General features: G+C 42.7%; 6 protein-coding genes across 6 annotated transcripts; 1 reads left to right on the top strand and 5 right to left on the bottom strand.

Annotated features, from left to right (window-relative positions):
* Positions 1-207: 207 nt before the first annotated feature.
* Bfra_010539 (putative cell cycle control protein) lies at positions 208-2,310 on the top strand (the record flags this gene model as incomplete). The annotated part of the gene is made up of 2 exons (XM_037340870.1): positions 208-2,004; positions 2,059-2,310. The coding sequence occupies 2 exons, from the start codon at positions 208-210 to the stop codon at positions 2,308-2,310; spliced, it is 2,049 nt and encodes a 682-aa protein (XP_037186513.1).
* An 83-nt stretch (positions 2,311-2,393) lies between these two features.
* Positions 2,394-2,690, bottom strand: Bfra_010538 (uncharacterized protein; the record flags this gene model as incomplete). Its single annotated transcript, XM_037340869.1, has 2 exons — positions 2,394-2,476; positions 2,570-2,690. 2 exons carry the CDS (start codon positions 2,688-2,690, stop codon positions 2,394-2,396), a joined length of 204 nt encoding a protein of 67 aa, XP_037186512.1.
* A 304-nt stretch (positions 2,691-2,994) lies between these two features.
* Bfra_010537 (putative efflux pump antibiotic resistance protein) lies at positions 2,995-4,476 on the bottom strand (the record flags this gene model as incomplete). The annotated part of the gene is made up of 1 exon (XM_037340868.1): positions 2,995-4,476. One exon carries the CDS (start codon positions 4,474-4,476, stop codon positions 2,995-2,997), a length of 1,482 nt encoding a protein of 493 aa, XP_037186511.1.
* A 797-nt stretch (positions 4,477-5,273) lies between these two features.
* Bfra_010536 (uncharacterized protein) lies at positions 5,274-7,863 on the bottom strand (the record flags this gene model as incomplete). Its single annotated transcript, XM_037340867.1, has 3 exons — positions 5,274-5,390; positions 5,479-7,195; positions 7,376-7,863. The coding sequence occupies 3 exons, from the start codon at positions 7,861-7,863 to the stop codon at positions 5,274-5,276; spliced, it is 2,322 nt and encodes a 773-aa protein (XP_037186510.1).
* Positions 7,864-8,322: 459 nt separating this feature from the next.
* On the bottom strand, positions 8,323-8,851 carry Bfra_010535 (uncharacterized protein; the record flags this gene model as incomplete). The annotated part of the gene is made up of 3 exons (XM_037340866.1): positions 8,796-8,851; positions 8,529-8,714; positions 8,323-8,499 (listed from the first exon to the last, which is right to left on the bottom strand). Exons 2-3 carry the CDS (start codon positions 8,703-8,705, stop codon positions 8,323-8,325), a joined length of 354 nt encoding a protein of 117 aa, XP_037186509.1. The 5' UTR covers positions 8,706-8,714; positions 8,796-8,851.
* A 4,121-nt stretch (positions 8,852-12,972) lies between these two features.
* On the bottom strand, positions 12,973-14,113 carry Bfra_010534 (uncharacterized protein; the record flags this gene model as incomplete). The annotated part of the gene is made up of 3 exons (XM_037340865.1): positions 12,973-13,033; positions 13,225-13,956; positions 14,013-14,113. The coding sequence occupies 3 exons, from the start codon at positions 14,111-14,113 to the stop codon at positions 12,973-12,975; spliced, it is 894 nt and encodes a 297-aa protein (XP_037186508.1).
* Positions 14,114-14,218: the final 105 nt, after the last annotated feature.

Below are 14,218 nucleotides of genomic sequence, written 5' to 3'. Positions count from 1 at the left end.
CTTAAATGTAATGTTGTTTGTTGTAGTTGGCGCGTGAAGGTATAGAAAATCGATTAGAGAAGAGCTCGAGCCGGAATGGCGGCCGCTAGCGTAGGTGCGGATTATATTACTAATCAATCTTTTTGACTATCGCGACACCTTCAAGCCTTGAACGCGAACCAGAATTACATCAACTGTTTCGTCAAGAAATTAAACTCTACCGCCACCATGGAGTCTGAATATGAGAAAGCTCGAGGGCCCCCAAAGGTCAAAAACAAGGCCGCCAGTGCCATCCAAATCTCAGCAGAACAACTTCTACGAGAAGCTGTTGACCGTCAAGAACCAGGACTTCAAGCACCAACTCAGCGGTTTGCTGATCTCGAAGAGCTTCATGAATTCCAAGGGAGGAAAAGAAAAGAGTTCGAGGATTACGTGAGGAGGAATAGGATTAATATGAATAATTGGATGAGGTACGCGCAATGGGAATTGGAACAGAAAGAATTCAAACGAGCACGATCCGTTTTTGAACGAGCATTAGATGTCGACTCTACATCTGTCACATTATGGATTCGATATATCGAGGCGGAGATGAAATCGCGGAATATAAATCATGCCAGAAATTTGTTGGATCGCGCCGTCACTATTCTACCAAGAATTGATAAATTGTGGTACAAATATTGTTACATGGAGGAAATGCTTGGTAACATTCCCGGCACACGACAAGTTTTCGAGAGATGGATGTCTTGGGAACCGGATGAGGCAGCTTGGAGCAGTTATATCAAATTGGAGAAAAGATATGGCGAGTTTCAAAGAGCTAGGGAAATCTTCCAAAGATTTACTATGGTACATCCCGAACCAAGAAATTGGATCAAATGGGCCAGATTCGAAGAAGAGTATGGAACTAGTGATTTGGTTAGAGAGGTATTTGGCACAGCTGTTGAAGCTTTGGGTGAAGACTTTATGGATGAGAGACTCTTTATTGCATATGCGAGATTTGAGGCAAAGTTAAAGGAGTACGAACGCGCAAGAGCCATTTACAAATATGCCCTCGACCGTATGGCACGATCAAAGTCTATTTCCCTGCATAAAGCTTATACGACTTTCGAGAAACAATTCGGTGATCGTGAAGGTGTGGAAGATGTAATTATCTCGAAGCGTCGAGTTCAATATGAGGAGCAGGTAAAAGAGAATCCCAAAAATTACGATGCGTGGTTCGACTATGCCAGATTAGAGGAAACTTCAGGGGATGTCGATCGAGTTCGGGATGTTTATGAGAGGGCCATTGCTCAAATTCCACCAACTCAGGAGAAGAGGCATTGGAGGCGTTATATTTATTTGTGGATTTTTTATGCTATTTGGGAAGAAATGGAGTCGAAAGATGTTGAGCGAGCGAGACAGATCTATCAAGAGTGTCTGAAATTGATACCCCACAAGAAATTTACATTTGCCAAGATTTGGCTCATGAAGGCTCAATTCGAGATTCGACAACAGCAATTACAAGCCGCCAGAAAGACTTTAGGTCAAGCCATCGGAATGTGTCCTAAAGATAAGCTTTTCAAAGGTTATGTTGAGCTAGAGATCAAACTTTTCGAATTCGTCAGATGTCGTACCCTTTATGAGAAACATATCGAATGGAATCCAGCTAATTGTCAAGCCTGGATCAAATTTGCTGAACTGGAACGAGGTTTAGATGATCTGGAACGTACTCGCGCGATATTCGAGTTGGCAATCAGTCAACAAGTTCTTGATATGCCCGAATTATTATGGAAAGCCTATATCGACTTTGAGGAGGAAGAAGGAGAGTACGATCGCACTAGACACCTTTACGAGCGATTGTTGGAGAAGACAGATCACGTGAAGGTCTGGATCAGTTATGCACATTTCGAAATTAACGTTCCAGATGATGATGAGGAAGAGACAGAGGAGGATGAGGAGAAACCAGTTAGTGAGGCTGCAAAAACACGTGCAAGGAAGATCTTCGAACGTGCCCTTAAGAGCATGAAAGATAAGGATCTTAAGGAAGAGGTATGTCACACACTTGATTTAAATCTTCTCACACAATATCTAACAAATTCACAGCGTGTTTCTCTCCTCAATGCTCATCTTTCCTTTGAACGTACCCATGGTACAGAGGAAGATATTGAGAAAGTACAGAAACAAATGCCGAGAAAGACGAAGAGAAGAAGAAAGCTTGATGACGATAGTTATGAGGAATATGTTGATTACGTTTTCCCTGCCGATGATGAACAAACGAAGAAATTATCGAATTTCTTGGCAATGGCTCAAAGTTGGAAACAAGCCGGTGGGACGATCAGCGGTGGCGGAGATTAAAATACATTTTAATGACAAGGTTGGAAGAGTCGAACAAAATTGTGTACGTATACCTAGGCTGTCATCAAATGAACTGATGATATTTAATTTATGGTACGTTTGAGAATATTACCCAGAACGTTTTCTGCATCAGTGTATGTTCCCACGGTTTCTGCTTGTTTGGTCGCTTTTAGTTTAATTTCATTGAAGCCTTAGCATTACCTATTTCGGGTTCAGAGCGAGTAGACATTCGCGTTGGGTGGACTCATCTGCATCATACATAGAAGCCCTTGCGATATTTTAAGACCGACAGCATCTGGAAGAATCTTCAGGAAGGATTCCGGTTTCTCTCTGGAATTCAAATCGTCAAGACCATTTCGGCCCAACAGTAATACGATCATTCAAAACTGACATCATTATTCAACGGCTTCCGAGAGAGAAAGATTCGGGCCATCAGAAAGTTGGTGTCATTTTGTAGGATAGAGTTGGAGAATTAAGTGATGACTGTTTAAGTAGACGGAAAGAATGAGTGAGTGAGATTTGTTTGGATATTCCCAGCAAAATTCCAATATTTGTTGGGTTAAAAAGTGTGGTAAGTAATGAAGAGACGGATCTACAATTATTCATGTTCACAGCTTGTTTTCGATGTTATTTCCCATAAATATCATTTCGATAAAGCGTCCTAATGTATTCTCCATTCGCCTCTCAATAACTCGACAAAGCCTTCGCCCTTAATCTCGGACCGTACCGCCATATACCCAACGGCGCTGGTATGCCAATGGCAATAGCAACAAATGCCAAAGTGCTATTTCCCCACCCATGCCCCAACAATTGATACATTCTCGGCGCAAACAAAGGAAAACCAAAAGCAGTTAAGCTGCGCAGAAATTGTGATGCAGCAGATGCTGAACTTGTATGGTCTGGGTATGAATCGATAACGTATGCTTGCAATGCTTGTCCACCAATCTGCATACCAAAACATAATACAAAAGCTCCAAGGTCGATGATGATCCAAGGTGCATGCTTTTGAGCTGCCCACCCATACACTAAAAGTCCAAGTGGTATGAGGACGAATGCTGGTATCATGATCGGAACCCGAAATTCCGGCATCTCGACACCATCTGCGCGTTGTTTCATTCTGCGGAAGACGAGATCTAATAATGGCCCTCCAATTTGGGCTCCCACTATTTCACCCAGGCACATGGCAAGATAGTGAAGGCTACTTTTGGAGATAGACTCGTGGTATTCTACAGTCCAGATATCGGAGTAGGTGGAAAGAGTAATATAGGTGATGCCATAATCGAAAGCCGAAAGACAAGCCTGGACCTGAATGATTGGATGGAATAGAAGTAAACGAATGGGTCTAGAAAAACTTCTCATCAATACCCAGGACACTGATCTCCCTTTTCCAAGTGCCTCATCCTCTGTGTAATGACGCGAATTCCCGGTACTATGTCTGAGCTCTTCAGCTTTATGCCGAAGAATTGTTGGACCATGGGTTTCTCGAAATAAAGGGATCGATATCACGATCATTATTGCCTGAAAAATTGATGTTGACCAAAACATCCATCTCCAGGTCGTATATTCCGTGATATAACCTCCGATGATAGGACCAGCAGCTGCACCAAACAGTGGCAACAAAGAATAAATTCCCAATGATCTACCTCTCTCATCGGATCTCCAAACATCACCTAGAACTCCACTTCCTAACGCATAAATGGCACTAGCACCAAGACCAGCCATCAATCGTGCAGCAATCAATAACGCCTTCGTGTGCGCAAATCCACATGCAATATTCCAAATCAGAAACCATATATTGGTCGTATGTAACACAACGCGTCGTCCATATAATTCAGATAGCGGACCAATAAGTAAGGGACCAAAGGCTGTTGCAAGTAAGTAAACGGACATAGCCATAACGGACTCAAGGGAAGTCATATGGAGCTCAGATGCGACTATGGGAAGTGCAGGTGCCATAATCGTGGATACAGCAATTCGATTGAAGCCGGTAGATGAGAGAACGAGCGTAGTGAGCCATTTCTGGTACGTAGGCCAGCATTTTGGGTTGGTGGGATCTTGGGGGACGGTGAATGCTACGAGATATTCGGCATCAGCGTTAGCGTAGTTCGTGGCAATAGGTGTAGAAGTCTTCTCGGAATCTTTCTCGGGGTGATTCTCAGGGTCCATTTTTGAAAGCCCGCGTTATGAAAATCGAGGCTAGCCGTCGTGGTAAGCTTTAGTATGGGGTTGCTCGGAATGAATACAAAGCCAAACTGATGATTCTTTATCTATGTGATGGTTCATCTCATTGTATACATGCATCTGATGATACTCCGGGAACAAGCTGCTGGGCCTACCTATTCCGTTATCATAGATTCGTGAGTCTTACACCGGTCTCTGCAAGGGGTTTGACAGCCAACTTAGATGAAGAGTTGCATGTTTGATATTCTTATCCTAGGGAAACTGTCTGTGATGCAGAAATTGCCATGTCCACAATGCAATAGTTTCCATGGGAAATCATTCATTTTCTTGAAGGAGTTTTTTCGGCCAAAAAGCTCTCCTACAAAACTACCATGCAATTCTATATTCGGTTATCATGCTTTAACCCTTTCAAGACATATGCTTTAGCTCAGAATTCAAAGTTCAAGGGTAAATTACACACCAAAACTTCCCGAGGAGATTTCGTGCTCATGCATCGCGCTTTTGCTCACACGGAATAAGCGGAATAGCATAACGGACTACGGAATAACAATGAGGTGCTAGGATCCACACATGTATCGCATCACGAGAAGGATGCTTGATATGGCAAGCAATATATCGATCACCAGTGTTCAAGAAAAATGATTGGATCGTGACCCTCTGATTGATAAGATATGATTAGATTAGGTTGTAAAGTTATCTGATCTTTTCCTTGCATTAACGCTAGGCAAACATGAAGCAGCCCAGCTCTAGACTCCAATTCGACTACCAGCAGCGACAGCACCTTACTTTATTGTGGACAGTTCCGAAAACAGAAAGATTTTCGTTGTCAAAATCTCATTGAAAGATATGTCAGGTTTCAACGTTTGTAGATGGACTGATTCAAAAGCCATTGACCAATCCTACAGCAATGTACATTAGCTAGTGCTATCATAAGATATGTCGATTTGAGTGAGCTCACCAAAGATTAATATCAAGCATTCATCATACCCGGTAAGCTCGGTGTTTTTTATATCTAATCAATCGCCTTTTCTGGGGCGGCGCGAGTGATGGACTTTCTGGTACTTGGCCCTCTTCTCGTCGTCTTTTCAATTCCTCTTCTCGTTGTCTTCTCAGTTGCACTTCTCGTTGTCTTTTCAACTCCTCTTCTTGCTGTCTTTCCAATTCCTTTTGTTGCTCTCTGGCTAAGTGTTCTGTAGCTTGCTGCACTCTGGCTAATTGCTCTCTGGCCTGCTGCTCTCTGAGTCGCTGCTCTCTAACAAATTGCTTTTTGCCTATCCGCCCTGTGGTTAAGTGCTTTTCGGCCAATTGCTTTTGGGTTAAGTGCTCTTTGGCTAAATGCTCTGTGGTTTGCTGCTCCTTGGCTAACTGCTCTATCGCTTGCTGCACCCTGGCTTGCTGCTCTCTGGCCTCCTTCTCTCTGGCCTCCTTCTCTTTGGCTTCCTGCTCTTTGGTTCTCTTTTCTCCAGAGTCTGGAGTACCAGGTGGGCGCGGGGGTCGAATTTCCACTTCTACTTCTACCCCACCAATAGCTCCCCCTTCTCCTCCCCCAGAAGGTTCATTGACTATCTCATCGCCACCATCATCATCACCATCATCACTACCATCATCATCATCATCATCATCACTATCATCATAATCATCATCATAACTACTTTCTGAAATCTCACTGAGCGCTCCTCCCCCTTCAACCCGTTCAATAATACCTTCCTCGAATGTTACCTGTAACTCCGGTCGTGCCCAATTTTGCAAACGTCTATACGTCAAACGTATCGTTTCTTCAGCTATTGGTCTTATATGGTCTAAGATTTGGGCTGCAGTCCATCTCTTTTCTACTTCCATTTCTCTTGGCTTTTCAAGCTCGTTAGCCAAAACTTTAGAAAGATGTGGATCGCATAAACCCCATTTCGGCTTATCCTTTTGATCTTGCTCTCCGTCTACTTCAGGTCTCTTTGGTCGTCTACCCGAGTGCGACAAAATGTACAATGACATCCCGACACACCAAACGTCATATTTGGCACTTAAATAAGGTTCCTCGGGCGCCTTGCATATCGTGTTTCCCGTGTCATGCCAGCGGAGTTCTCCATATGGCACATAGGTAGCTTCTCCAAAATCCCCAATTTTTACAATCGGATACGTGTTTGGTTTCCCAGGGTCCTTCAAAAATATGTTGTCCAACTTGATATCAAGGCAAATAACTTGATTGCGTGAGTGGAACTCTGGCTTCTTATTGAGTTCGTGGTCACCATGAAGGAAACTAAGAGCTTCCATTGTCTGCATATAGACATGCCAAATGAACGCTTCTGGTATTGCTGCGTGCTTGTATATTGTTGGCATATCTTTTGGTTTGTGAGCCCAGAAAGACCCCTCGGGCTCTCCTGAGCCCCAGCGTGGTGTATCATAGTACTGCGTTACGATATTTTCCAAAGTCCCCCATTGACAATACTCAAAGATATGGCAGTGGCCGTTATCTTCTGGTTGTTCTAAGTCGAAAAAAGCTTCCAAGTTGCAGATAGAAGGATGACTAGAACGTATATATTGCAAATAACATTTAGTTTCATTGAACCGTTTAGTCATTAAATGCCGCTCTTTCATTGCTTTCGCGGATCTCTTCGAAGCCTCAGAAGAAGGTGTGACAGGAGGAGTTTCGGCTCCCCTCCATGCTGGGGGTGACATCATTGGTACATCGTCATTTTCTCTCACAAGCCTGCAGGATTTGGGAGTCAGTATTGCCTCTGAACACTAGGCTTTGGAGGGAAAATGAGGTATTCGTGTTGTGCAGGGCATTAGAAGAGGTGTACAAGATGAAATATAAATGTGCTATTTGGAATCGAAGAACAAAAAGATATAACAAAACCAAAGGGATTAGTAATTGCGTTAAGCTTACTGGGTCTTCATTGCATACTGAACCTTAGTCTCAATATTCTCAATAAGGTATACTGCTCCAAAACCGCCCTGGCCGATCTTGCCTATGATTCTGATATTTTTGTTTGTGAACCCTGCGTTTGGCTTTCGCCATTTATTGTGACGAAGAGGCGCAGTTGTTTGATGTATAGCACGTATAACTTCCACGGCAGCCTCGGTATCTTCATGAGTTAATCTTCTCTCGGCTCTTTCCTCTCGTCTTTCCTGAGCTTCAGCACTTTCTGCCTTCGCTTTCGCTTCTGCTCTCGCCTCCGCCCTCTCTTCTTCCTTTATTGCTTTTTCATATTCCGCCATAAGATTGATTCCATCAGCCTCTACATCAGCGTCTATCTGAACAAAAATGTCCCGTATTTTTTGTACAATTGACTCATCAGCGACATCTTGGCCTCTAATTATCTCCAAGACCTTGTCGGTATAATCGAACTTATTCGTAGGGTCTGGTGCTTGCATTTTGTACGATAGTTTGTTCTCTGTCGCATATATGAGGGTTGAAAGGACCAGAGCGAGTCTCTAAATAGTCTTGGAAACGATTGTAGACTTGGTGCACAAAATGGAATGCACAATATTCGTTTTAAATTCATTCACTATGAAATACCTAATGTACCGGCCGAAATTTCGAGGAGATCACGTTCGGGTTTCGATTTATTGTCAGAACTTTGGTCAGATCCAGCAAGATGATAGAAAAACCAACCTAGAATGCAACAGATATTCAAGAAGTGTAACAAAGCCACAAAGGAAGATATATGCCCTCCGTCCAAAGTCTTTACGGATCAGCTTCATTGTGCTTTTGTGTGGTCTTTGTTATTCAAAAAAATCGATGCTCATGGCATAGTGTTGCTGTTAAGGATTAATGTCTTTGTCAGTTTTGCAGTTGCATAAGAATATGCAAATGGTAAAAATATTCAATTCCTAAGCCAGAGTAACCAAGGTAATGCCAGCATCCAGAAATTCATAATTGCAATGCCAGAGAACAATTTGTGGGTCTGGATGAGAAGTGTTGCCTAACGTTTTTCCATGAACTTTGACAATCCTAACCTGTTGTTTATCATTGAGTGGTAGAACCAACCTAATAGCTCGGATTAAGAGCTGCGGAATAAGAGAGATGTAGTAGTAACCAGCGTGTTAGCACCAAGAGCACGAGCGCCACGAGAACCGAGATATTCCGCTGGCTTCCTCAAATACTCAAAGTCGGTGCTCATAGATTTATTAAGAATCTGCTTCATTCTGGGCAACTTCATCATGAGCAATGCAATTGCATCAGCGACTTCCTTCCATTTCATCTCCTGATTCATGAAACCTACCTGGAGCTACTTACCTGATAAAACCGTGTGAGAGATTTCGGTGCGATCGTGGAATGGAGAGAGATACCTCCATTCACATACCTGGCCGTACCAGGAGTCGAGCAGAAGTGGCGAGATGTGTTGAAAGTGTTGAAACACTGCATATGAAATTTAAAATGTGAGTTTGAGAGCAATGAGAGCCTCAATTGTCTTTTCGAAATACTTCGATCCGTCGATAAAGTGGAAGAAGTGCTGACAGAATTAAGTAAAACTTTCAGGATGATCTCGAGAAGGAAGTTTGACTGTGAAGAAGTTGGAGGAAATTGAACAGGCCGCTCTCCGCCTTCTCAATACCCAGCTGCCCTATCCACCGCAACATATAAATGTCCTGCTTACCACAAATATCATTGATTAGTAGAAGTAGAACCCAGCAGCTCAGGAAGCCCCGATTCTGTTTGACTGGTAATGGATTTACCCTCAAATTGTTTTCTTTGTCCATATTCATCCCGCTCTCGTGTCTGTGCCATACTCGGATAATACTCGGGGAATACCTTTCTGGCTTATTTACACTATGTTCTGACTACTAGATCGATGAAAACATCCCACCTCCATCCGACAAAGCACTCATCTCTCTTCTCTCCCTTCCTCCATTCACGATCGGCAACAAAATCCAGATGAACGGTGAAATCAACCATATGCCCCAGCCCATCCACGACTTTCCCCTAGGCTACATCACTCGAGGCGACTACATCCTCCACTTTTCCTAGTTTCTAGCCATAAATCTTTCACAATTTCTTCCCACAAACTGCCTTTGGTATCAGGACGAAATTTGCCGGCCTCCGATTCCAAGATCTCATGTGCGGTTGGTACACTGGAAACCTCTATCCTTCCTAGGAAATGGAAGAAAAGCATACTTTTTCGCATTCAATATAACATCGAGTACTTCATTAGGAATCGCAATACTCATTTGTGATGTCCCAAATAGATGCCTGAAAAAAGATGCCATTGATATAGACCACCACCAATACTAATAGAAGTAAAACTCTATGAACCCGCCCAAAAATACATGAAAATTTTGAACGAGACCGTAACTAATCCTGTTCCAACTCTGACAAGTCTGAAAACATGGAGTGAACAGGTAGCCATAGGTAGAAACACGCTGCAGGCTGCTCATATATGTGTAGGATAACCGAAGATAGGCCGGACTTACAAGATCTATTTCGAATCCCACTTTAGATGATGAAATTGGAGCAAATAATCGTGTAACAGTCCGTTAGAAACTGTTGCTGCAAATTTAGATATGGTCGTTGACGCTCTATGCTCCGGTGGTAGAAGCCTCGTACTACCTTGAGGGCTTTCTCTTCCGGACGAGCATGTATATTGTATCATTTTGCTATAATTAGAGCTTATACATACAATGAAAGAAGGAGAGAGTCTTCCATTTATGCGTGTCGATGCACAGTCAGGCTTGAGGGGTGCCACGGTATCAGCCACCCATCGCCCAAATATTGCGATTCCCAAACGAGTAATGATCAAAATTCAGACATGCAACAAGACAAAAAAATACACCCTCAACATCATTCATCAATCTCGCATCCACTCGAATAGGAAATGATTGATTTTCAGAGACGCAACAAAATAACAATATTACCTCAAATTTCGGGCCTAGACCCCCTCAGAATGGGAACACGGAAGGCCCGTGATCCAAATGGGTAATCTCCACAGCCGATCGATTTCAGAAGATCTGCAACAAACTTCACTCGCAGCCGAGCACAGGCGACCCGTCCCGAAATTGGATTGAATAGAGAAGATCAAGCGATTAGACGTGCAACAAACTTCAAAGGGTGGAGGTTTAAGCAGCAATGATTTGATGGCTCTAAGCGAGCTGTGCAAAACAGGAAAACAACTGATTAGGTTGGATGCACAGCCAAGGCGAATTTCATGTCAAGAATTCGATGGTTTCGTACTTGTGTAGGCGAGCTGTAGCAGAAAGAGAAAATATCCGGAAAAATCAAGCGATGAGATTTGCAACAAAGGAAAGAGTATACAAGCTGAGGTATGCAATTTGACTGGATTGGGTGACACGGAGACGATCATGATTTTTTAGATGTGCAACAAAGGACTCGCACTCAATATTCGGACAATCTAGTATTGAAATCGTCGGAATCAAACCCTGGTTGGCTTTGACCAAGAAAGGGTTGTAAGATTGCAATAAAAATATGCCTCCGTTCCAGATGAAGAATCTCCGGACGTATCTAGATTGGGTGATTGAAAAAGACGATCTTAAGATTTCAGATGTGCAACAAAAAGTCGTGTAGTATTTTTCTTCTTCGGAGAAGATCTAAATGAGGAGAGGAATGAGGAACATCAAGCCATCAGGTCGGCAACAAAACGATGTGGTGTGGAAACTCATTTCGGACACTGACCAAATCCGGCCATGTTCGAAGATGATCAAGATTTTTCAGACTTGCAACAAAAACCTGAGAAAGATCTTCCTCATACTATACAGTAGTGATTAGAAAAATAGCAGTGGCGATCAATACAAGATGTGCAACAAACATTCCAACATTTTAATCTCGGAGTTGGCTGTCGCGAGATTGTAAGAATGTTCTCCTTAAAAGGGAATTCACGATAGACGATCGTATATTTCAGATGTGCAACAAAGGGGAATATATCGCTCTAGATTATTAAAGACCCTTAATACCAAGAAGCAATGTAAGCCAGAAAGAGGAGTGAGTATCGTTGATCTTTCCGTAAGATGTGCAACAATCTCCAATTTGTGTCCCTTTCTTCTCTCTAGACTACAGTCTTTTCCATTGACGATCTCCATCCCAAGCCTATAGATATTGCACCCCGGAGTTCTCCAATCCAAATAGGAAATAAACCATAGCTGATCACTTCATAAGATATGCAACAATAGAATTTTCTTGCTCGCCTGGCTTAAAATTTGTCCAAAATGGGAGTTTTCAATTAAAAGCGTGGTTCCAATGATCTGCCAATGTGGCCTGATTTCTTGGACGAATGGGGAATACGGATTTCATGATTTAGACGAGTCTAGATCTTTCGCTAGCTCTTGCTTATTTTGTACATGAGGCGTCTGATCCCTTCTTTCGGATTCGTTTAAAAGTGGCTTGGTACTGCACGTTCCTTTACCGTCGGGTTAACACCAATCAAACGTTGTTATTCTTGATAGAAAGCTGGTTTTCTAGTTCAAATAGCAATTCTTGTCGATATGCAACAAATGCCATGCCCACCACCAAGAATGTCAAAATTCCATGCTTTAGGTCATATGGAAGCTTGATTCTTCTAGTGCACGTGGTCAATTGTTTGTTTTAGGCGCCTTTAACGAATGTACGGGATAGCCCGTGGCCCACGGGCTGTGGCTCGTTTGAAACTAATGTAGTCACATTCAAAATATTTGGAATTTGAAAGTATAAATCTAAGTTCAATCAATTCGAAATTTCGAATTGTTGATCACAACTTCCCTTTATTTGCTCCCCTCCTTCATTGTGCGTTCCGTGTGTTGATCATTTGCCTCTTCATAACACCCGTGTTTGCCGAAGGATGTGCAGTTTTACAAAAAGAAAATTGATTGATCGGCGGAGACCCCGCCAAAGGATGGACAACTCTCGGATAATCGGATTTGAAGCATAACCCTTTGGACGAGTGTGGCTAACTTGCATAACAACCAATTAGATTTTATATATTAGCTATCAAACCCTTCAGCACGGGTGGTTAGATGTAGTATTTATTCAGCCAATTAGAGTGGATTAGACGTCGAAATTAGCATACGATGCTTTCTAGCTACAATGTTGAAATAGGACAGCTAAACGATCAACGATGGGACGTATTCATATTATCATCGTTCAACGACGAGTTAATCCTATTATTTAAAATGTTTGTCATTCGTAGATTGGATATCAAAATTTCATTTTCTAGTGATGATATACCTTTCGTGAGTATTTATCAATCTCTCAAGTTTGTTGTGATACTTCATATCAATCTCCATCTTTCGGATAATATCATCGGAAGGTTTCCTTTACAACCTCACGAAATAAGAACGTGAAATATTTGATATTCACGTCGTACCAGAATCATGGGATCGTAGCCTACGATCAAAGGATGATCAACGAACACATGTGTTCTGTTGTCGCGACAAATGACGTTCATGTCGTACTGATTAGGATCCTGTATTGCGACCACAAAGAGGTAATGGTAGTGTGCAAATCCAGCTTGACCTCTCTTGCGTACACCGCGCGGAGATTCTTGAATCTCCAGTTCATGCTGATAATGACCATAGCTCATCAATAGTCATGATCATGAACAGAATCAACTCTGACCTGATGTGAATTGTCAGAAATTAGCCTATCGACAATGCTCATTGCAGATCAGCATACCTATAACATATAATTTGGTATATTCCAGAAATCGAATAAAAGTAATGACATCGTGGAGGTATATGTGCTTTCAACGTGGCTTTGGTTTTCGAATTACAACCTTTGTCCCTTCTAGTTGCCATCCCACGCTATACGCCTCAGTCAAAACGCTCCAACTAGAATCGGTAAGTTGCTCCAGGGAATCTAATTCGATACTGAGGTACGTTTTCCCAATCGACTTTAAAGCATGCAGCTTCATCTCCTCCCCCGCGAATTCCATGATCTTTGCCTTATAACCATCAACCTCCCTCTTTACCTTCCAGAATAGAAAGTAATTATCGTGAGCAATCGCTTTCAAAACTTCGTCGACTTTAGGGTCTCGCAACCCAAGTGCGAGTCTGATGGAGTATGCCTTTGCCAGGTCCGATTGCCTGCAAGCCAAATCTAGCACTTGGTATGCTGCAAACTCCTGGAGTTCGGTGCTTGATAGTGGATGTTTTGGGTGCATTACTTGAAGTAGATGGCGCATTGCTGGATGATACGATTCCCAATGTTTCAGCAATATTGACAGGCGTATGCAAAATATATATGCTTGAATGGAGAAATCATCTATTCTTTTTGATGCCACGATTCCCTCTCGAAGTTTCCTCATTCCCATTGTTATAGCATCGAGTTCGTTTGTATCGGGTTTGCCATTGATGAGGTCTGCGGGGTTCGGCACTGTTAGTGTTGTTGGAGCAGCATCGCGATTCGCATTATCTTGTGCAATATTCAGACGTGCAAGTTTCCGGTCTAGTTCGTCTCCTCTGCGAGCATCGGCTGCGAATATCAAGTATCGTTCGACTATCTTGTTGTAGAAACTTTCCTGGGTTTTATAGTCAAGGAGCCTGGCGGGGCAGTAAGTAAACAAAGGCGGAGGATAAGATTGGCTGCAAGGACGTACTGTTTATCTCCCTTGGATCTTAAGCCCATCTCCTCGAAAATATCCTGCTTGACGGGCTTTAGCCGACTCCATGATGAGTTACGTCCACCTTTGGTCGACATCGAGAAAGAGAACAAATATCGAAAATGATGCTTGTTTGATGTGATGCCTCTATTTCATATGCATGAGTGAAAATGAACATTCTCGAGCTTAGCTTCAATGCCCTT

The sequence above is a fragment of the Botrytis fragariae genome, assembly GCF_013461495.1.
Source record: "Botrytis fragariae strain BVB16 chromosome Unknown tig00000797, whole genome shotgun sequence".
NCBI classification, from domain to species: domain Eukaryota; kingdom Fungi; phylum Ascomycota; class Leotiomycetes; order Helotiales; family Sclerotiniaceae; genus Botrytis; species Botrytis fragariae.
The sequence above is the reverse complement of the archived record's forward strand: the minus strand, read 5'-3'. Positions and strand labels throughout refer to the sequence as shown.